The following is a 23,410-nucleotide window of genomic DNA, read 5'->3' on the forward strand; positions in this document are numbered from 1 at the left end:
ATTACGACAAACTTTTCGTAACAATTTCGATTGTATCATACCTGGAGAAAGTGTGCTATTGATACTTATTTAATTCATATTAAATATGAATATTATTAATTTCTTCTAAATCGAAATCAAATTGAATTCTTCTGTGATCAAAGTCTAAAAACGGAATAAATAAAGCCGATCAAAGGACCAAAAATAATCTGGTCCTATTAAAGACAGTATTAAGAACAAATAAGCGTTACTCAAAGCAACGTGAAAGAAGTCATAGTGCAAGGGGTTAAAAAAGCTCTCCGAAGTACCGGATCAGCTTTCTCGTTTCTAAGAGTCCTCGGTTAGGCTCGCGGCGATCGCGATACGTTGAACGTAGTCGTCGCGGACGAGAGAATCGTGTTTCGTATTCCGTCGGACGTTCCCCGGAGCCCGCTTCGCCGGTAATAAAGTCATGATACATCTCGCGAGAGCCCCCGTTGAAAAATCGAGCATTAAACCGTGAATACTAATACGCGGCCCGGCGTGACCTTTGTTCTTCCAGAGAACGTGAGCCGTTGGTGCTGGCCCGATGGGACCTGGAGCAACTATTCCAACTACAGCCTCTGCAAGGACGTGCACGAGACCTCGATCGAAGGCGGAACGGAAATCGTCTCGACCACGATCTACTTCATCGGCTACAGCCTCTCACTGTTCACCCTGATAGTCGCCGTCTCCATTTTCCTCTACTGCAAGTAAGACCTCGTTTATTATTCATCCTTTAGTCCCGGAAATTCTTTGGAGAAGCGTCAGCCCAACGCCGACACAAAGGAGCTTTTCGATGCATCCACCGAAATACTATTTTCGGAAATGTTGCTTTGATGTTTGGAATATTAAATTATTTTGGACATAATAACGCGATTGTTAGTAATGTAATAATTATTAAGAACGTATGTCCGTGTGTCCAGTTGCGTTTGAAATCGTCTGAAAATTTTAGACGTGTTTTAATACTGTTCGAAGACTCTAATCTTCGTCCATCGACGAAAAGCCGAATATATCTGTTTAAAACTATTTTGAACTAGTTTAAAAGCTTTACGAATATTTACAGTCCCTGTTCGAGTTCTCCCACGCGTTTGAAATTGTTCGAGACCGTCCTAAACCGGTCCTAGAGCGTTCGCATCGATCCTTAGACTGCATAATACCGAATTAATTGCACAATGAAAGAGCAGCCGATCCGAGAAGGCGATAAACTTGCGACATTAATCGAGGCGGCGAAATTGTGTTTAAGAGAGTTTTACAGAGAGGCCACGAAAACTCCCTGGCGCGGCGGCGTAACGAAGGGCATCACGGGCAAGGCATAATCGTTTCGTCTTTATCATCGCCGAGAGGAAAACGTCCTCTGGGGCGTCGTTCCGGCGAGGGCGGCGTCTATAAATATAGGAATAAAACACCGGGCTCTGTGGCATTGATAAGAACGAGGCCGAGAACTTAGCGGCAAATTAACTGTATAATATCCGTGACGTCGCGTGAGAAAAAGCTCGCGCGCCGCCGAAGAAGGTGAATTCTCGCGAGGCACGTAACGTCGCACGAAACGCTGGAATTAAAAGAGGATCGCGCTTTTACGCGCCGGAGAGATCGTGGATTGCGAAATGCGGAAAATTCATAGACATTTTCTTCCCTCCTTCGCTTAGAAGGGAATGGTGTATGTTGATGGGTAGACCCGTTGGGAGAACGCGCCCCTTTTCTTCGTTTTAAAACGAGTCTGAGTACAACGCTTGTCCGCGGCGTTTTCTTCGCTAATTTCGCACCAGAATCTCCGCAGAATTGCCAGATTTCAAGACTTAATAAAAGCGAACGCGATTCCATTTCGCCAAGAGCGCCGACATTCGAGCAAGAAGTTTCTTCTAATTTGAATTCCTACGAATTTCACCGTGGCGAGTTAAATTTGCACGAACCTCCAAGCACCATTGTCTTTCCGAACGATGAAACAAGCCGATATCAAAATAATATTAAACTTGTAAACTTAAAAATGTCCAAAATTCAGTAGGGAAAACTTAATCGTTCAATTTCAACCGGGGCGCGCGGGACTCGCGGCCGCAAACAAAAGAGGTCGGTAACGAGCCCTCGAAACCTACCTTCGAAATGGGAGTAATTCGCCGGGAACAACGCCGAAGACGACAGGATAACGGTAGTTAAGCTCCTTTGGGCGTGTCGCAAGATGCCGGAGACGGTGAAACCAATTCGACCGCAGAGTCTCGTCGTTGCGTTGCTTTTCCTGCAAAATGCGTTTGCTACGTAAGGGAATCGCATCGCCGTGGGAACGGAACCGTGCCCAATAGTTTTTGGGGAAAATCGCAGTAATTACCGCGGAAAATGAGAAAATCCAGTTTGCTCCCAAATAGCACAAGAACGTCTTTAAAACATCGTAACGACGTCCAGTGTACGACATTCACGATTTTCTAGCCTTTGAGACTAACGACGTTGAGACTAAGTCTTAACGACCTCCCAAATTGGATGTTCTTTCAATGTGCGAAATAAGTCATCTTAGAGACGTCCAGTGCTCATTGGACTGCATTTTTCAAACAACATCATTTCGGAGCTTTGACGCGACGGCGCATAGAAACTGTTCGCGTTAGCCAAGGCTTGGAAAAGTGAAACTGCGAGCAACATTCTGTAGTCGTCTCGTCCCCCCTGCTCCGCGCATCCCCGGACGGCAGTGTCCGGGTTAACCACAGTATTTAGCTCTCGCACGGCCAGCTGGAAAGGCGATGTAACTTGTCGGATAAACATTGACCCAGTAATTAACGGAATCCTCTCGAGTTTCCCCGGATCGTCTCCGCGATCAGCACGGAATTCATCGAATACCCCTGTTCCAGACACTGCTCTGTTTCCCTTGATCCGCCCTCAGCCAAACGCCGAAACGCCCTATTCATCCCCGTGGCCACGCATAATGTTGCACGGCTGAGAGACAAAGGTAGGGACGCAGCGCTATGACCACGTCCCGCTATTCAGCGGAAATTCGACCATTGTGTTGTCTCTGTCGCTCTTCATTTTTACCGTGGCCGAATTACCTGCGAGTACACGGCTGTTTAAGCCGGCGAGTGCGCCTACGAATTCCGATAAAATCAAAATATCCGGCGAGAATCGATAGCGTTGCGATTCAAAGGGACCTGGCCCTGACATTCCGGATCGAAACAGTTTAGGCTGATTATGTAGAAATTCGGGGCGGCTCTGATTGTAGAAGATTATAATTTGTTCCGGGAATTCGTGATTAAATAACGCAGCGATCGGTGAACCGTGTTCCTACTGCCGGATGACAAGGTTAAAAGATTGTTCCGGTGATTGATTGACAATTTCGAAACTTTGTTAATTCTCGCGCCGTTTCATAGAACGTTTTACGCGAATTAAATGTTGTGACGTTTCTCACGGTCCACGGTGATTTAATTAGCATGTACGGGACTGGACAGAGAACGGTAACTTTAATACTTAAAGCTAAAGTAGCCGTAATATTCCGACAGCCTGGAAAATGTCGTAAAATTAGCGTTTTGTATGTACTAATCAAATGCTTCGGCTCGTTTAACACATTCAATACCACAGTGTCACATATACGACCACTAATTCGCGATAAAAATATCAAAATAATTCTACGAATATATCTGTTTAAAATTGTAACACATGATAGTTGCAGATTTTACAGCTTTTCACTGACGATATTTTTATCATATTTTACAAGAGCAGCCGACGTGTTAAGCGGAATTCAACTCGACAAATAATTCCATCTCTCGCGTACGGGTTAACGGAATAATAAAATAATGGTCGCGGAGTAAAAATCGATGACAAGAAAATACCATGAAATAATTGACGCGACAAGAGGCGCGTGAACGAGGGTGGCAAATACGTCTAGCAGGAACGTTATTACGGTGATTCGTGAAATATTCAACCGGGGGTTAACTTCTTTGTAGAAGCGGCAAAAGGATACGTGTAGGGCCGTCGCAGATATTTCGTTTCCCCGGCGCTGCTTTATAGTTCATTCCGGGTGTGCTAGGCTGTACAGGTGCATTGTGCCGTCAATAATTCACAGCCTCTGGGAACCGCGGGATTCGCCACGGATGTGTACGTTTCAAATCCCGGCTGTGCTTAATAAAATATCGCGGCGTTTCGTGTATCCGACAGGATCCCCGTTTCCGGGATCGCCGTCTCCGGTGGTTGTTTAGTCTCCGTGCTGCTCCTCGGCTTAATTCCGGCCCGATAATTAACATACGCCCGTACCCCTTTACCTGTTGCGAGTGCGCCGTGCGACGCGGAACGATTCCGAAATAAATCGCTGAAGTTCAGACCGCTTGATGCAGCGCTATTTAATTATATTATTTTATTGGTACAACTTAACGTGCAAACATTAGCACCTGGTCAGAACCGCGATCAGTTCTCTGGCGCCTCGGACTTCGCAGGTGAAACTGGGCGCGGTATTTCCATTTCGTCGAGCGAATTTAACGTGAAAAACGCGGCCGAGAATAGACGAAGTTTCGCGAGCCGGTTACGATCGGGGTTATTGGACAGAGGGCCCTCGATTTCCCGTGTGTAAACACCGTGCTCCTGCCAGCTGCCGGTTTAATAAATGATTAGGGGCTCGGAGCAAGGTGGAAGGAACGTCGTTTTCTTCTTCTTCTTCCGCCGACCTGCGTTTCACTGCCGGCCGGTTCGCGTTTCGCTGCTATCGGTGCACGGCTCGACGGGGCGCGCCAGAAATTCGATCCGGAATTTCGCGAATCGATTCCGAACCGACTCGCCCGACCATTTCTGTCTCTTCGACAGAGTATGGGGCCGACCCTTTTGCAACCGGATGCGCGATGTTACGTATCCTCGTATCAAAGATACATTTTGCATCGCGAATGATAAAAGGCAGACAAAAGCACTTTTGGATGGCCTTGTACAGGAAATAGACTCTACCAAATATTTTTTTGTCATTGTCTTTCGTTAGACAATACGAATTATTTTATTTAACAAATAAACTAAAACTAAAATAAGCAAAAGCTCAAGAACGAAATAAATATACAAAAATTGGAAGGCGATGCAAGATGGCCACCATCTTGAGTGTTCGGACAATCCGTCAAACGCTTCCCTCTGCAGTCGTTGAAATAATTTAGCCTCTCTCTGCTGAGATTACTTCGGCGAACTGGCAACAGTCTGGCCAGTCGTTTATCTTGCTTTCTCTTGGGGCGACAAAACTGGGATCAAACTGTTTAAAACTCGGCATTTGATGCACTACCGGCTCGACGAGAGATACAGCCTCACCGACTTCGCGCCGACGGAATAATACCCGCGGAACATTTCGAAATCCCGAATTCCCGAATGAATCGCCGAAACAACGGAAACGTCGGAGTTTTTTTTACGATCTAACACGACTACGGGAAACGAACTCGAGGAAATTAGCGATTCTAGCGATTCGCGCCGATCAAATTTTTTACGGCGCCGCCGTAATACGAATCCCCTGGAATCATGGAAACTATCGAACCCGGTTTTCCCAGGATTTTCCTCAGTTTCCATGCTCGACTACGGAATACGCGCATTAAGAAACGTGGACGTGGGTAATTCCTTTTTTCCGTGAAGGAATTTACGGATCTGGAATACCGTAAATGTGTAATCGTTGTCTCGCTTCTTTCGACGCTTTAACGGGGGCCGCTTTTAATCCTTTGACATACGAATAAAACGCAAGCCGTTGTGTCTCGGATATATACTCTACTTCGCCTGGCCGATCTGAACGGGTGTAAAAGCTGGAAAACGGAACGCTCGCGTTTCTAAATGTCTTTTCGCGATGAACTCGGTTTTATACCGCACAATTATTTCATGCAATGTTTTGACGATTAAAATCATTATTACAGAGAGCTGAGATGCACCAAGAACAACATCCACACGAACCTGATGCTAACCTACATCCTGGCGGACATGATGTGGATCCTGAACAACGTGATGCAGGTGGGTGGCCTGTTTTCGCGGGGCCAGTTCGTTTTCTTCCCGACCGGTTGCAAATATCGTCGCCACTTGTGTCGCCTAAAGAGGACTTCTAATTTCCCGACGCGCGGGAATCCGGCGTTCCCTCGAGCATCGATGACGAAACAAGAGCCGACGCGAGAGGAAACAGGCGAGACAGAGAGAGAAAGAGGGAGCGAGTTTCAAAAGCTTTTGACCTGGAAAAAAAGTCGCAGGAAAACTGAAACAACCGCCACTTGTTGCTGCAACACGAAATTACAATGGCCTCCTTTGGAGGAAACGGAATTGCCGGCCGTTGCGCGACGAGTAAAATAAATTTGTCCCCGTTAATTCCACCGCGAACGGAAAATTTTCGCCGGCAAAATATGAACACGGGTGCTCGGACTGTTCGCGGGGAAGTTCGTTTGCCGCTCGCGTTTAAATTCTGCTGATTTATCATAAATTTCGGCTTTTAAATCGCTCGATAATCGAGTGCCGCAGTTAAAATCCGTTCGACTTGGTTAAATATTCAGAGTTCTCGACGGAATATTAATACGGCGCTCTCCAACTTGAACGAGATCGGAATCATCATCCGGAATTGTTGCGAGCAGCGTTTCGGACCCGCGAATTATGTGCACGGCGGCCGTTGTAATACGGTCGTAAAAGTGTCTAGCGCCGCGGAATACAGCGTCCGCGATTCTACAGGTTGATCGCGGATTTCTTAAACGTTATCCGATTCGAATGAGAATCAAAATTAAAGCCCGTCGCTCGCCGCGATTGCTTCATGAATTTTAATACGGGCCGCGGCTCTGTGGGATCGTATTATGGGTCCGCGCGGATTACTTCGACGACTTTACATTCGCGATACCGGGTCTGAAACCCGTCCACGATTCTATATAGTCGCGCATCGCAGGCTTTAATCGACGACAATGGGTGTCTACACCTCGACTCGAATCGCGGGCTTAAACTCTTGTAATTACATTTCCCGTTGCGATTCAAGATCGCGGATTCCGAAATTGCGGATGCGATAGCTTATAGTCGCGGCGTTAGCTCTGAATTCGGGTCACGGAAATTTGCAGTGATTTCGTTGCATGGTCACGGTCAGAAATTGCTGTATCAACCTTTTACGTTCACTTAAGGGTTCCGTATCGTGGTCGGAGGCCCTTGTAATGGCTGATCAGTGCTAAACGGGAGCGCGCTTGGATCGTAGAACAGGGTATCGGTGTACGCACGCTGTGGCAACAGCCCTGTTACTCTTTGGCGATGGGGTTAATTGTCGATATTTAACCGGGCGAACGATTCTTCCCGCGCGCAGATGCCGTAGAATATTCGAGCGTGTGCGAACGCATTTTCCATTAGTCGCGAAACTTCCGAGAGCCGGGCAACGAGCCGACTCCGCTGGAAGGAAAATTAATTACAGCCGTTGAGTGGCCGCCGGCTGCTCTGGTTTTTCAATAATTAAACGGCAGACGTGAACGATGGGCATCGTTGCGCGTTGCGCCAATGAAATCACACCACTCTCGAAATAGATTCCGTTTTGGTTGTTCGCTTGTTCGCCGATCGAAAATATGGACTCCGCGTGGCCGCCATTTTGGTGCCAAATTGTAACCTTTGCTTCGTTCGACGAGAAGTTGGAGCTCATTTCATACAAGACAAACGCTAATTCTTCATTTGAAAAATTAGTTTTTGGATTAAAGTAATTAATGCACAGTCAATTGTGTAAATAACTTTATTAAAATGATAAGTGTAATAATAATGCTATAATGATTATCTTCTCGTGCTCAGGTGTCGATGCAGCCGAACATACCAACCTGCATAGTGTTCCTCTCGTTGCTGAATTACTTCCAACTGACCAACTACTTCTGGATGTTCGTGGAAGGTAATTATCCGTCTCGACGCAACATTCGAAGTTCATTCGCGTGAATCAGAAGTCGAGGTCCCCAAGAAATGGAAAAACTTCCTCCTACGACCCACCCCCGGCCCCTCCCTGACGAATTAACGACAGTCAACAGCGGTAACTGGCTGGTACAGGCAACCGTCAGGAATAACTTAGTTTTGCTCTCCATGAATTATTCATCGAGCCCGGCAAACGTCTTTCTCTCTTTCTCCGTTTGTATATCTGGTTCCAGGATTGTACCTGTTCCTGCTGGTCGTGAAAACTTTCACCGCGGACAACATCAAGCTGAGACTGTGCCTCGTCATTGGCTGGGGTAACGATTCTCATTTAGACGCGCCACCGCTTCGTTGTCTCGGCGACCCAGCTGCGAGGCCGAGATTACGCTATAGAAAATAATAACTTTCTCGATTCTCTAGAATCGAGAGAGAGATATTTATATTAAATAAAATTAAAAAAATAAAATTCGAAAGCTGCGTTCTCTAAACTAACCAAAGGATGATTAAATTAAGTAAACGTTCCATTGTTTGGTGGAACTTTTGTGTAAACGTTCCGTTCGCAAGCTTTCGGGTTTCCCAGCAATCACCTGCGACCGCGAACGATAAACTCTGCGACGTCGAGTTGCATAAACTATTAGCAATCCCATTTGGGATCTCGTCAAAGACATAAAAGCGGGTCTCCGACTTCAATAACTACGCGATATGCAAATGTAATTGCTTAATGCACTGTTTGAGGGCACAGAGAATCCGCAGTTTAGCGAAAGAACCGAGTAAAAGGGAGTGAAGGGCTCGTAACGGAAAGGGGATGACGGCGCAACCATAAGAGCCGAGACAGCGCGCCATTATAAAGGAATAGAGCGGCATTAACCCTTGAGTGGGCTTGTGAAATGGACTTGTAAAATGATGCTACTTAATTAATCCTTATATCAACGGCTACCTTCGGCGGAGTAAGCTTTACGGAAGAGCTTCAATTTTCTTATGGGCGACGGATGCCTCTGCGCGCTTTCAAATTTTTTAGCGGGCTTCTTTTTTCTTTTCCGAACTGCGTAATTTTTTCTGCTATACGTACAACTCATCTGTGAGCTCTATAATTTTTTCACGGGCTCCACAATTTTTCTGTAAGCTGCTCAAGCTACCTGCGAGCCTTATAATTTTTTTATAGGCTCTGTAATTATATTCATAAGTTATGCATCCCTTCTGTGAGCTGTGAAAACTTTATGCGAGTATTGTTAGCTTTTTCTTTCACTCTAAAAAAATATACCTTTTTACTCGAGTTAAGCGAAAAAAATCGCCAATAAAAGCGAGCTTTATAAAAAGAATCGTAAGGTAAAAACGCTGGCAAAACGTATCAGCGCCCGAAATAAATTCCACGGTTTCGAATTTCAGGCATGCCGGTGCTGTTCATCACGGCGTGGGGGATCGCGAAATCGCTCGATCAGAATATCATGGTGCAGGCGAACCAAGTAAGGGACACGTCAACGATGCTGTATACGTGCCCGTGTGTATGTGTATCTGTGTACGTGTGGCACGGGGGAAGGCAGAGAGAACAGGGAACACGGGATGCGTCGTTGGCTGTCGATGGCCAGCGCAAACCTCGGATACGAGCAACGCCGCAAGGAAAACAAAGGGAGGATCCTCCTCGGGGTTCTCCGGGTTATCCGTCGGCCGCTGGCCCGTTCGCACGTTTCCCACTCGACATTATTCTCGGCGCGAAACGGCGGTCCTGGGATACGCCGGATCAAATTGTCGGAATCTAACGGGCGGTCCGATCTCCGGAGCAATTTTCGCCGCGTCGCCCTGCGCTCCGAAGCCTCCGGGAAGCGTCGCATGATTTTCGGTCCGCGACTCGTGTTAACGCAACCCCCCCGCAACGGAACGTGACGCCGGAGAATGATGGGATGGGATGGGAAGACACTCGAGAATTAGTCGATAGACTGTGCCGACGGAGACGTATTGACCGTTCAAGAACGCTGATCGAGGCCCGCAATGGTTGAGCCGGTGATTACCACCCCTTCGCGTAGGCTGCCCTGTTTAGAAAACGTGACGTGCGACGGATTTTACGCACTCGGAACAAAAATTCGTAAAAATACTGAACTGGGAAAACAGTAGACAGATTTATTAATTTAAACCGACTGCAATTATTAAAAGTGGAAAAGCATTTCTATCTACCTTCAATTTTATATAATCAATGTTTGCATCCTTCTGCTACAAAGGATTTATTTATTGTAAATTGTTTGAATCGTTTTTGACATACCATATACAAATTAATAAAATAAACGATATCAGCTGTACAGTATCGCAAATATTGCTAACGTTTACGATTGGATACCGGTGCGAAACGTAAAAATCGCGAGACGTCTTTGCAATTACGAGGACAAAAGGGCCCGACTAATATGCACGCGATCGAGGCGAGGCAGGATCAGCGCTTTTGAACGGTCGAACTCTTTGGTCTTTTGTAAACAGGCAGAGGGATTTGCGTCATTTGCAGGCGAATCGCTCGCTCGTAACAGACCCGGCTCTCGACAGGCTTTAATTTCTCGCTGGAATTTCGCGAAATGAGATATCGCCGAACGAAACCGATTCAAACGGCCTTTTCGCGCGTAGCGTCGGATCGAAGCGTGCACCGCCGAGATATATCACGAGCGGCGACAGCCATCGAAGTTTTTGAGCGACGTGTTAAATATCGAGACTTCAAAACGCACATCGCGCGGACGTTTGCTCTCGGAGGACCGTAACTTTATTGTTCATCGCGTAGTTTTACAAGGAAACATCTCGCGAAAGTACTCCGCGAAAATTGCTTTCCGTATTCGCGGCTTGTATCGCACGGGAAACTCGATTTTGCGAGAACCTCTCGATGTTGAAAAGGGAAAAGAAATTAGATTGCACGGCAACGCGTGGAGAGATAAAATATAGCCGGACGAGTCAACCAGTCGCCGATAAGGTTAAGACATTATTTAAACGGGCGACACGCGTGCAACCGAAAGAGAGTCAATGTTTGTGTGCCGCTCGTAAAGTCTGGCCTAGTTTTACGAGGGCACGCCGATGTAATAAACGCGCCTGGTCGGTTTGCAGGAAATCGTGCTGGGAAAGCATTGTCCCTGGATGGTATCGCATCCTTACGACTGGTTCTATCAGGCCCCGGCCATTCTGGTGCTCTGCGTGAACGTGGTCTTCCTCATCATGATTATGTGGGTGAGTGGGCACGCGTTGATTACGTTATTGCCGGCTACCGGCCGTCCCTCGTTCGAATGCAAACGGCGATGCAATAGTCCCGTATGCGCCGCTAGTTTTCCTAGAGCACCTTCAACCTTTTATCGACGCGACTCTTTTATCGGTGCCGAGGAATTTTTATGGCATCTACCATCACTTTCCTGAATCTTCCAATCATTTTACTGAATCCTGCAATTTTTCTATAAGCCACAGAATTTATTCGTGGGTTGTAGAACTTTTCTGCCAGTCCTGCAATTTTGTATTGGGTTCTAGAATTTTTGTATAGTCTCTTTGAAAACCCCTACAATTTTTGTATGATCCTTGCAGCATTCACATTAGTCCAAGATTCGCTGAAACTTTTATGTATCCCGTAGATTCTATTCTTGGGAACGGGCCAAAAGGACTCGAAGCGTGTCCTTATCGCGATACGGCGGAGCCTTTTGTAAGCGGAAGACAATAAGAACGATTTTCTGTCTCAGGTGCTGATAACGAAACTTTGGTCAGCGACGAACGCCGAGACGCAACAGTATCGGAAAGCTAGCAAAGCGCTGCTCGTCTTGATACCTCTCCTCGGCGTTACCTATGTGCTCGTCCTGATGGGACCCACCGAGGGTCAGGTTGCTAATGCATTCTCCTATACTCGGGCCGTGTTACTTTCCTCCCAGGTAATGCAACCGGAACACAAGTATCTCGTTACAAAGCGAACCTTGCCGGAAATTCGACGGAACGCGGTAGGCGGGTTTCCGGTGGCTTTACTTTTGGAACACGGCTTTTTCTCCGGCTTTGAGATCGCCCGACCATTCGCGGTCGTCGTTGAAATTGTTTTCGGACACCCGAGTTAGCGAAACCGTTAAGACGACTTTCGTCGAGGCACTTCGTTTTCTGCGAAGAGTGGCTTACTCGAAAAGTTAGCTACTCCGGCAAAGAACCTGCCGTACTTCTAACTTCTTTACGGAGAAATTTCGAACCGAGTCCCATATATCGATGGAATTTCGATTTTACGTTCGGTACAGTCTGCCGTAACATTGTCGAACACTGTTTGTTAATATCAAATATTTGCTAATATCAAATATAGTTAATTAATATAATAGTTAGCGAAAGTTCAAGGAGCAATTAATTATGTTTCGCAATGTTATTATTTGTTGTTCTTGTATGATATCGATACAGTAGAGTCTCCTGAACAATTACGTACCCTTCATTTAATTTTTTATACCCTGATTTTGTCATAATTAATATTTTTTAGCAATCTTGCATTTTTTACGGCGACTGTGGCGTCTCCAGTGGGAAAATAATGAAGCTTTTTTCGAGGTCCGTACAGCGCCAATTAGTGCAGTGGCAAAACGCTCAAACTGTTAGCCAAAATCGACCGTCGGTAATTTGGCAAAAAAATGCAAGATTGCTAAAAAATATTAGTTATGACAAAATCAGGGTATAAAAAATTAAATGAAGGGTACGTAATTGTTCAGGAGACTCTACTGTATCGATATCGTACAAGAAGAACAAATAATAACATTGCGAAATCCAATGGCGCTATTTTTACTTTTCAAAAAACAGAAAATTCGTGCCGAATTTTGTTTTGTATCTTAAGATAAAAGCAGCAAGAATCATATATTCTAGTTATTTTTAATAATAAATGAACTTTCATTCTACGAATTTTTATGCAGAAAATAGCCCTGAACATTTCTGTGTCCCCAAAATATTCTTCCAGCATCCAACGAACAGAGAATTTTGTAGGCTAACCAGGATCAAAACACGATTAAAAAATAATAATTGCAGATTTATGTCGTACACAAATATTAATTATTATTTGCAAATACTTTACTGTATCATACAAGTTTAATATCGTGTTCCTGTGAAACTTAAAATATGATATTTAAGTGGTAAGAGATCGTCGTTTAAAAATAATAATGATTTCCTGTATGTTACCAGAGTTTACAGATACCAACAATTTTTTAATGAAATTTTCAGAGAACATACTTCACGATACGCCTTATAAATTAATTATAAAGAAATACTTTTTTTTCACCACCCTTGACATAATATCATTCTTACTTACAATTGTTTATTAACAGGGTCTGTTCGTAGCGCTATTTTATTGTTTCCTGAACACGGAAGTGCAAAACGCAGTGAGGCACCACATTGTACGGTGGACAACCGCTCGTGATCTGGATACCGAAAGAAGGTATTATAACAATTGGTCACCCCGTTCGAGAACAGAGAGTATAAGGTATATTATATCATACCCCTACTATAATCACTGCGTTCCAATAATTCCAAGCTCTGAATAAGCTCCGCTCAATGATAAACTATCTAAGAATGCTCGCACTTCCTCATCCCCCACACATGTTAGTAACCGCACACAGGTCTCGATTAACCGAAAAAATCAAATTTTTCAGGAGAGTTAACTAAATTCCCATTTAATTAAAAAAACAAAAAAAAATCTTCCGTTTTAACAAAAGTAAAAAAAAAAATATACAAAAGATCTAAAAAATCACCTTCGAAGTAAGGAAACAAAACACATTTTTTTGCCTATTTATCGTTACCGTCGGACATTCTCTTGGGACCGTTTATCGATCTTCGGCTCGTTCGATTTTCAGATTGTATTGCCCCCCGTCGAATCCGTATCGGAAAAGGGACTCCTCTGTTAGCGAAACGACCACCACGACCGTGATCGGCGTGAATTCGACGACCACGTTCCTGGATAAATCAAAGAAAGTCATCTCCGAAGATCTGAATGAGTAGAGAGACTGGATTCCGTAATCGTTGCTTCACGCAGGAGGATTGAATACGGTCTACCTTTCGCACGGACACTGTAACGAGATTTTTCGATTTTTTTTTCTAGGAGGATGATGGTTTTGGAGAAATCACAAGATCTGAACGTACGAGACAAATGCTTCAACAGTTTTTTTTATTTGGAATCACCGCTCTCGACCAAATTTCCTCGTTGGTCTTTCATGCTCGTCATTCATACATATCTCATTCATGCGTTCTTAGTTCTTTCCTTTTTCTTTCCATTCGATTCATTTCGTTTCAACAAATGCATTTTGCTTTTTTGTACCAAGGAAATTGATTTCTGTTTCGTTTTTGTTTTTCTTTTTTGTTAAAATGCTATGACACCCCTCAAATTTCCACAAGTGGACTCCTGCAAAAAAAAAAGAAAAAGACGTAAGATTCTTTCGGTCGACAACAAAGGGAACATGATTGATCCGTAGAGTATAACTGTTCTGAACAGTTCGATTAGAGCGTAGAACAAAAAATGATTTATTCCTATTTATCGAACTTGCGCAGAGTCTGATCGTCAAACTGGGTAAAAATTATATTTACGATAAAGTATAATATATCGTAAGAGAATAGAAGAAATAATCTATTGTTTTAGAGGATAATCGTAATTTTACCCAGTTCTGTTGACATTTTACAGAAAGAATTATGGAGGATGTTGAGAACGTAATTAATTAATGTTCCTTCAAGATAACACTTACAGTGATATCTCTGTACAAAAATGAAACTAATTCTTGGAAGTTTATTCGTGTGTAATTGCTAGAACGAAATTGGGTGGTTTGCACCGTGAAAATAAATTACTTCGCATACAAAAATTTTCCTCGTAGACCTACGGTACTTAAAGAAAAATGAATTTTAAAATAAACCGTGAGGCGGAAACCGAACGAAATATTATAATTGAGATCGATCAATAATTTTCCGCACTCCAAATACAAGAAAGAGTATATTTATTGTAACAAACTTGTTGAATTAGCTTACGTTGACTCTGTTCCTATTTTATAATCGCGAAAGCCGAAAACTATATGTATTTGTAAATATGCATTAACAATTGTTGCTTCCGTTTCGACAATTCGACACCACTTTCCTCGAGTCGTCTGTACATAAATAGTTACGTCTGTATTGTATATTTATAGTTAAGTACTACATATATTAAGATTTATAAAATGTGTTACAGGAACTCGGTACGTGTGTATGCGTGTGCGTATTATATCTACAAAAGTTTAAGGGGGGTGTTACGTTGCATTGTTCGCAAACTGCAATTAGAACAGAAGAAAACTGAACCAAAGAATAAATTAATTGTCACGCTCGTTCGGGGTTTTTTTAGAGACTTTTGTCCAAAGATTTAAAAAAAGAGTAATCGTTCAGTTCGTAATGAAACAAAAAGGTGGAAGACCGAAGAGCAATCGTACCTGATGACATACAACTTTATTTTTCCGTTTCATGTATAATTGGAGGAACTAATATTTTATACAGACGTGTGTATGTATGCGTAAACATAAATGCATCAGTCGAAAAGAACATTTAATGGTGAGAAAAAGCTCGTGAACGAGAGAACCAAGAGAATTACAAAAGAGCCGTTTCTATGTACAACATGTAATTTTGTACAATTCATAATATTAGTTCACTTTCGAAATGGTCACAATACAAGACACCGCAGAGAGATAAGCAAAGATTAGATTATCATTGTGTAAAATGTATATATATATATAATATACTAATTCTAAAGTGTACTCTAAGAGCAGATGATCTTTGGACTGTAAGAGTCACCCCTTAATCAGCATTTACAAGCTATTATCATTTATTTTACTTGCGTCAGCGACCCCGTGGAAAGTTATTTATTAAAAACAAGTTCGTATGTACAAGTTTGTATAGAGGTGAGATTAATGATCAGCCCTAAATGGTATGTATCGTTCGATGTATCGTCGTTTAAACCTACCATTTCAATAAGCCTATATCTTTGATAAAAACACACACACAATCACGACGGTTCGTAGCGAATGTATACTCGTGAGGTGCTGACATATTAAGAACACAGTTTCACTTCAGACGCCATAGTCTGAACCTTATATCGAACTAAATTGAACTTAATTGTTCCATGGTAATAAAACTGTTTAATCGACATGATTGACCCCGTCTGTACACAGTGCAACACTAAGAAAATACCGTGGTTTTCTTTTTTTTAACGAGGAAAGATAATTTCTTAGCATTTTTAATGTGATCTTATCGAAACAGAAGACGAAGTTTTGCATCCACGGTTGTCGTTCGTCAGTTGAAAATTATAATTCAAATTATAAACGTTTATGAAAAATGCATTATGTAAATTAACAGTGCACCACTAAGAATGGAATGTTTACAAATGAACAAAAAGCATTGGAAAAAGCAGAAAACGGTACTACTGAGATTAAGAAATTAATTAATGATTGTATTACGAATCTTATGTATATGAATTACTTCTTTTCTTTACATAATAAGTTAATATTACATTAACAACTGCGTACTGTTCATATTGTTACTGTGTCCACGTTTATGTGAGACTTAACAATACTTTGTACAAGTTTTATGATACAAATATATTACGACAATTCAGTTTAAATACCATACAACACTATACTTTTTTTGTTTTATCGTTACACCTTTCGCAGAGTAAACCGATTTTCCTCTCCCTTTTTTTTTCATTTTTCTCTCTTGTACAAGGCAATGATCATATTTCCGTATGTTAATGTCATTTGAAAAAACGAGTCTGACTGCTTTCGTTATTTTAAAGATTCTTTTTTTTCCACATCATATCGGGAAAATAGAAATCTACACATTTATGCACCTCCATCAACAAACATACTTCACACCTATTCACTTTGAAGGTATTAACCTCGAAGTATCCTCGTGGTTTTGGTACTTTGGTTTTCCATGAGTGAAGGGCAGGTATCTGTATTTGATCATATGCTGAAAAGATATATTGTTTATTAGTGATCAGTAAATTCAATCAATTCAGAGTAGGTAAGCCCAGATTCCTTACCTTTATCTGACGCTTCATTGTTATGCAAAATAGTGTTATGAAATACATAACTAATATGGGCCAAAATACTGGTACATCGAAAGAATCGTACATAGTGCATATCATAGCTATGACTGTAGACTTCACCACAGAATACCAGAATTTAAATTCGGGTAATCTCCTAATAAATGGCCTAAATTCTTCATTAGATCTTGTAGGTAATTCTGGTCCATCACCATCTATAAAATAATTTTATAGAACATTGTTTGAAAAATTACAGTGCTATTACCTAGAATTTTACTAGAACATTTGTTAATAGTTACCATCAAAATCCATTGCTGGATCAATTTTTGGAGTAAGGAATGCTATAAATAAATTCAAGTGATAAATTCCTAATGCGTATGTAACAATATACCATCCCTGAAAACAAACATTAAACAGATACATTTAACGATCTCTTTGAAGCAGCGTAATTAAAATATTTTAAAGCAATGGGACTCACTTGTGCAAGAAATATACGTAGAATAAAAGCAAATATTAGCAAAGAAGCAAATATCCATCTAGATATTACATGAGGGGTCCAAAGATCCAAATATCTTTGATATAACTGCAATGCAAATAAGATTGATCAAATTAGTGTACCTACTTTATAATTTAATGGTGATAGATAAAGATCAATTACCAAATATACCTGTGATATTCTTCCTAATGCTTGACTAAAAACATTTCGTCTCGCTGGACCACCGAGATGCTCATCTTGCATCATCTTAATTTTCTAGATAATACAAAAATTGTATTTATTAAACAAGAACGATAATAAATCATAGCGATTAATGCAGTTCGCGTGTGCATTATTTAAAACAGTTCTCAAATAAAGAAACACACAAACGAGTTGCCACTAAACGGGTTGCTTTCAAGTGTGGAAAACACTGTGCTGATAATAAATTACTTAACGGCTATTCGAACAAGTAGAAAATTCTCATTAAATGTCCAATCTCTATTTACGGGGATCGGGTGACACAATAAATTCTTAACACCAATCATTGCAACGATTCCAAGGTTGCTCGACTGTAAGACTTCACAGACATTACTTGGATCCAATTTTTCGAATAAACGATAACTGAAAATCTCAATAAATTCGTAGCGTCGGGCTTGTTACTTAATTCGCGTTTCACCCGAGTAGTTGTAAATAATTCGCGTGCGACATCGACGGCACCTTGACGAGTTCCTAAGATCGCGGAATAAACTGAAGGATGTGTACATAACCTCTGCAACCCGAGTATCGCGGCGGGCATTAACCAGAATCCCGTTGCACGGCTCGAACAAATCAGATTTACCTAAGGTATTTTCACGTCTTCGGCCAATTTTCGCGACCAAATCGCCGTTTATTTAGTTTAAAAAAATATTACACGTCACAACATCAATGGCATACTATGATTAGACGTACTATAGAATTTGCAAGGTGCTTCCACTTATCTTCTACCTACTGTTGTGTCATAAAAGCTGACGACCGCTCAAGTCCGGTTTTCATGCGACTAATCATAGAAATTGCATCGCTTTCGGATTGGTTTCGATCTAATCGAGATTGTTTTGGAACGCACAAAACTGTCGATGATTCAGAGCGAAAGTTAGTACTGTAGCATCGCCGAGGAATGGTGTCACCATTCAATTCTCGCACGTCATCTATCTACGATTCTGTCGATTATTCCGTCGACATTCCAATGCTACTTTTCCTTGGACCATCGTCTGCTAAGAAAACCGTACAAACGTAAAGTGGATGCGCTAGTATCAGTGAGCGCGTCTTGTCCTGCGATTGCTGCATTTCTGTTTACGTATAATCACGCGCCCCTGTATTCTGTGGGTAATACAGATCGGAGATTCACCTGTGGTGTACTCTGCGATCGCGGCGAAGAAGTTAACGGGGAGCGAATGATTTTCGGAACGCGACAGAGTTGCTGGAATAAACGCGCTGAGATCCCGGATCGTCAGGTACCGATTGACGTCACCGATAGGCGGCCAAGATGGTTGTCAATGTTGATAAGTGGTTTGGTTACACGGAGAGCCAGTGATACAGCCGCAACCGACAGGAGCCCCACGCGAGCGTAATTATGCCTGTGAAATAAGAGTTGGGCTCGCGGACAAGGATACAGGCGGCCGTCATCGTGGCGCGGGATGGCGGACAACGAGGATGCGGAACAAGAGATCTGTCGAGCCTTGGATGTCGTTCAATCCATGATTGACATCTCGGCCGATCGGCTGGAGGGCTTGAGGACACAATGTTCGACCAGCGCGGAACTCACCCAACAGGAAATTCGCACGCTCGAGGTACCGTCGCGAAAAACCAATCGAACGTCTTCGGTCCTTCCTGATTTTCGCTCTGTTACGTTTTGGCCATCGTCGCCTTGACCTCGTGAAGGGCTGCCTTGCCCGACTGTCAACAAGTTGCAAATGCATTTCTTTATCGACTCGAAGCACGTATCGTTGCACGCGCGTCAGATACTTCTGTGCTCGATCGTTTTCGATATTTTTACTCCTTTACGCTCGTCAACATCTTCGTTGTTTTTATCCGTTTTAATACTGCGATGATAGACAACGCTCTTTCCTACGAGCATGCAGTGAAACGAGAACGTATTTGTACGTCGTGCATAAAACATCTCGTCCATTGTATATATTATTAGTCTTTTTTCATGTTTTTTCAACACGTACAATTATGATTCGTTGAACCTGATTGTTATTATTGTCAACATGATATTCATTTTGATTTTAGGGGAAACTTATTAAATTATATTCAAAACAACTAGTAACCAAAGCCAAACTGGCTGTAGAATCGTTGCCTGCAGAGATGAGACAATACCCGTCTCTGCAACAATGGTTGCGTGTAGTGGGACTTACACAAGAGTCTATAAAGGTAAGATCAGATCAGATATTGGTATGTTATATGTTAAAATATATATTCATAATCTATTTACTGATTGCAGATGGTTTGTTCTAAAGCTAACTCTTTAGAAGCTCTCAAAGAGAAGTCTGAGCATGAGTTAGGTAGCATGTTGGGGGAAAATAATGTTAGGCACGAGGAAGAACTACGTAGACTCTGTAGGGCATTGCACAATCTTCGTCGGTATATGGGTAAGGTTTCCATTGATTCCTCTTTTCAATGATTGATTACCATGTAACTTGATGTTACGGATAACCCCGTGCAATGTATTTTTACTTCTAGACGTTCTCTTAAAGGGAGATATGGATAATAGCGATATGAATTTATATTGGGATTCTTGGGATAGACACCATTTACGTACTGGAGCATCCCCTAGGCCAGCCCGGTCTCGTGCAACAAGATGTTCTATTCCCTCAGAAGACAGCATTCCATATCATAATAACAACAATAATCTTAACAGTGATATATTAGCACAAGCTTCTTCCGTTACATCTTTATCATCAACTAGTCCGCCTTCTACCCCTCTTTTACAAAGGTCAGGACGTGGTAAGTAATAAAAGGATATTTGTTTGTCTCCATTGCCCTTTGTATTATGTAGAATACAAAGCTGTATCCTTCTTCTGTGATTATGAAACATCAATATGTTTTTATTTGCATTTTTTTTTAACAACAGGAATTAAATTTCCAACAACTCCCCCTCCCTGTAAGAAACATCAAATAGGTTTACAGAATACAATATCACAACCACAAGTATTTCCATTGACTAAGTCAAAATCTCATGAATCGCAATTAGCAAACCGTCTTGAAAATGGAGATACAGCTTCAAGGTACTTGGACTTCTAATAATCTTCATGTACATTCTTTCAGATGCGTATCAAGTATTGTTCTATACTTTTTGCAGTTGTGGAAACGATCATGTTGGCTCTGTGGGAAGAAGAAATCGTCTACCTACAGAGACAGGATCTTGCAGTAGTAACGCAGACATTACAGGGGAAAATTTGTTGCTGAATAGTAATAGCCCTATTAAGTCACCACCATACTCTAGTACGGAAAATGACGATAACAGTTTTAAGGGAACAGGTGAATAAGATTCTGGCTAGCGAAAGTATGTATAGTCTATGTAAAAATAATCTTGTTAACTTTTTAACTTGTAGTAACAAGTCTCCAAGTGCCAAAGTCACCACGTACTCCGACTACTGTAACCCGGGGAATGGGGCATATAATTGCTCACCGCTTTACCAAAACGTTTAAAATGAAAACGACGTGCGATTACTGCGAGAAGCAGATATTCATGGACACCGGTTTAAAATGCACAGAGTGTAAATATAAGTGTCACCGAGATTGCGAATCCAAAGTACCACCTTCTTGTGGCCTACCTCAAGAACTCTTCGACGAGTTTAAAAGATCTGTACAAGGCGACGGTATGAATCAATATTCATTATTAATTATTATAGTAGAAACAAGTCTCACCCAGCAATATTAACCACGGCTAACGTTTGCAGTTTCTCAGATGTTAAATAAGTCTGGCATAACGTCTCCCAATCACCACAACTCAAATATATTGAGCTCTTTGAATCGAAAGGATCGAAAACGATCGCATCCACATTCTTCTGTGAAAATACAGATGGTGAATACAAATGATTCTTTTAACTTCTTAAATGATCAAAAAGTCGGTACACAATATTTTTAATGATATATATTTCAGGGCACGGAATCTAGTTCAAATACCTCGAGCTGTAACAGCTCAACGCCTTCTAGTCCAGCTTTGCTACCTGCCAATACTAGCCAAACTCCACAGGCACCTGCCAAACAACAGTTCCATTTTCCAGGTAGCCATTTTTATTCTACAGCCTTTCTCATAATCACCGATCGGAAACTTATCGGAACTTGTTTGCAGACGTTGTGCTCAATGAGAAAGGTGTCACGTTAGAGACTCGTCGACTCGAAAGTACAACTGTTTCGAGCGACAGCGAGAGAACAGTAAGCGTTTCCGGATCTGTTAGTACGGATTCCGAACGAACGCCTGTTAGAGTGGACTCTCAAGATTCGCAAGTCTCTGATGGGGAACCAGGCGACAGTCGTTGGCCACGACAAAATAGTGTACGTATTTTTCACATAATGAAATTCTATTAAAACATTTCTTCACGCAACAATCACTATATTTAAATGAACACGCGTTATAGTTGTCGATGCGAGAATGGGATATTCCTTACGACGAATTGAAAATTGGCGAACCTATAGGTACTGGAAGATTTGGTACCGTGTATAGAGGCTATTGGCATGGTAATGTTGCAATTAAAGTCCTGAACATGGATTATTATTTAGACGATGATAAAATATTGGAAGCATTCAAGTTGGAGGTACGGCATGGCTTCTAGTGTTGAATCATTTTCATTAATTAGAAGATAGTTTTCCCATTGAGAATAGCTTACGCTAAATATTTATTGAAATTTCAAGGTGGCTACATTCCGAAAAACTAGACATGAAAATCTAGTTTTATTTATGGGAGCTTGCATGAAGCCTCCTCGCTTGGCGATAGTGACTAGTATGAGCAAAGGCATGACTCTTTACACTCATATTCATCTACGTAAAGATAAGTTTAATATGAATAAAACCACTGTCATCGCTCAACAGATTTCTCAGGTATAGATTGATTGAAGGAAATTCTATATTAAGAATTCTCCTGCAGGCGAGTAATATTGTATTTTTATTGTCTAGGGAATGGGATATCTTCATGCTCGTGGCATAATTCACAAAGATCTCAAGAGCAAAAACATATTTTTAGAAAGCGGGAAAGTTGTAATAACTGATTTCGGATTGTTTAGTGTTACAAAGCTTTGTTATGGAAACAGGTGATTGTGTAATTTAACCAAGGATCTTTGTACTCTTGGGGCATAGTCTTAATTTCACAGTTGACACTTTCTCTTTATATGCAGAAAAGGAAATGCATTGAGTATACCACCTGGATGGTTGTGTTATTTAGCTCCTGAAATTGTTCGACGACTAAGACCACAACAAAATCGAGATCAGGAAGAATTACCTTTTACGGAAGCTTCTGACGTTTATGCATTTGGGTCAGTATAATAAATTATCGTGAAGTAAATAAAATAAATCATATCTCTTCCATTATCTCAAATGACATTTGTCGCATTTCGATTTCCGTCTCTAAGGCGATATAAATATTAAGCTTGATGTAATAGTAATAAAAATATGCCATAACAGGACAGTGTGGTATGAGCTTCTGTGCGGAGAGTGGCCCTTTAAAGGGCAGCCTCCTGAAGCAATCATTTGGCAAGTCGGGAAAGGGATGAAGCAAACACTAGCTAATTTACAAGCCTCCCGTGATGTAAAGGTATAGTTATATTAAACAATAAAAGCATCATTATAGAGATTTCTTTCAATGAGATACACATATGCATGGTACATAAAGAATATATTATATTTAAAAATTTCGTCTCATAAATTTGTTAATTGTATTTATAGGATATCTTAATGCTTTGCTGGTCATACCACGCAGAAAATCGACCCGACTTCGCAAAATTGTTACCTACTCTGGAAAAGCTGCCTCGCAAAAGGTTAGCACGTAGTCCTTCTCATCCTATACATCTTTCTCGTTCTGCAGAATCCGTGTTATGAATACACTTTAAGTCCATTAAAAAATACACTGTTGTTCTCGTAGT

At 41.8% G+C, this 23,410-nt stretch overlaps 3 protein-coding genes across 12 annotated transcripts in view; 2 read left to right on the top strand and 1 right to left on the bottom strand.

Moving 5' to 3' along the window:
- Dh44-r1 (Diuretic hormone 44 receptor 1) overlaps window positions 1-14,078 on the top strand; it is a 67,468-nt gene extending 53,390 nt beyond the window's left edge. Inside the window, exons 2-10 of one of the 2 annotated variants that reach the window (XM_078188737.1) lie at window positions 521-710; window positions 5,835-5,928; window positions 7,708-7,801; window positions 8,052-8,132; window positions 9,202-9,278; window positions 10,888-11,007; window positions 11,505-11,690; window positions 13,098-13,252; window positions 13,623-14,078. In XM_078188737.1, the coding sequence (XP_078044863.1) occupies window positions 521-710; window positions 5,835-5,928; window positions 7,708-7,801; window positions 8,052-8,132; window positions 9,202-9,278; window positions 10,888-11,007; window positions 11,505-11,690; window positions 13,098-13,252; window positions 13,623-13,767 (1,142 nt within the window). In that variant the 3' untranslated portion in view covers window positions 13,768-14,078. The remainder of the gene's footprint in view (window positions 1-520; window positions 711-5,834; window positions 5,929-7,707; window positions 7,802-8,051; window positions 8,133-9,201; window positions 9,279-10,887; window positions 11,008-11,504; window positions 11,691-13,097; window positions 13,253-13,622) is intronic. The other variant, XM_078188738.1, reaches the window with a different exon arrangement.
- On the bottom strand, window positions 13,554-18,272 carry LOC144474152 (protein RER1). Of its 8 annotated transcripts, none has more exons than XM_078188740.1 (8): window positions 18,243-18,266; window positions 17,478-17,570; window positions 17,298-17,402; window positions 17,119-17,215; window positions 16,817-17,034; window positions 16,670-16,743; window positions 13,909-14,167; window positions 13,554-13,835 (listed from the first exon to the last, which is right to left on the bottom strand). In XM_078188740.1, exons 2-7 carry the CDS (start codon window positions 17,559-17,561, stop codon window positions 14,146-14,148), a joined length of 600 nt encoding a protein of 199 aa, XP_078044866.1. In that variant the 5' UTR covers window positions 17,562-17,570; window positions 18,243-18,266; the 3' UTR covers window positions 13,554-13,835; window positions 13,909-14,145. The 8 variants fall into 8 exon arrangements, with proteins under 8 accessions (XP_078044866.1, XP_078044865.1, XP_078044869.1 ...); XM_078188739.1 differs by having other exon boundaries at window positions 13,557-13,835; window positions 18,133-18,272; XM_078188743.1 differs by having other exon boundaries at window positions 13,557-13,835; window positions 16,640-16,743; window positions 18,133-18,272.
- Window positions 18,273-18,601: 329 nt separating this feature from the next.
- On the top strand, window positions 18,602-23,377 carry Ksr (kinase suppressor of ras). 2 transcript variants are annotated; one of them, XM_078188903.1, is made up of 16 exons: window positions 18,602-19,120; window positions 19,563-19,703; window positions 19,774-19,921; window positions 20,013-20,276; window positions 20,404-20,557; window positions 20,632-20,810; window positions 20,885-21,151; window positions 21,233-21,357; window positions 21,436-21,559; window positions 21,628-21,830; window positions 21,914-22,090; window positions 22,188-22,373; window positions 22,449-22,582; window positions 22,667-22,804; window positions 22,953-23,082; window positions 23,214-23,377. In XM_078188903.1, the coding sequence occupies exons 1-16, from the start codon at window positions 18,968-18,970 to the stop codon at window positions 23,364-23,366; spliced, it is 2,676 nt and encodes an 891-aa protein (XP_078045029.1). In that variant the 5' UTR covers window positions 18,602-18,967; the 3' UTR covers window positions 23,367-23,377. The 2 variants fall into 2 exon arrangements, with proteins under 2 accessions (XP_078045029.1, XP_078045030.1); XM_078188904.1 differs by lacking the exon at window positions 20,404-20,557 and having other exon boundaries at window positions 20,598-20,810.
- Window positions 23,378-23,410: the final 33 nt, after the last annotated feature.

Source organism: Augochlora pura, chromosome 8, assembly GCF_028453695.1.
Source record: "Augochlora pura isolate Apur16 chromosome 8, APUR_v2.2.1, whole genome shotgun sequence".
Lineage (NCBI taxonomy): Eukaryota > Metazoa > Arthropoda > Insecta > Hymenoptera > Halictidae > Augochlora > Augochlora pura.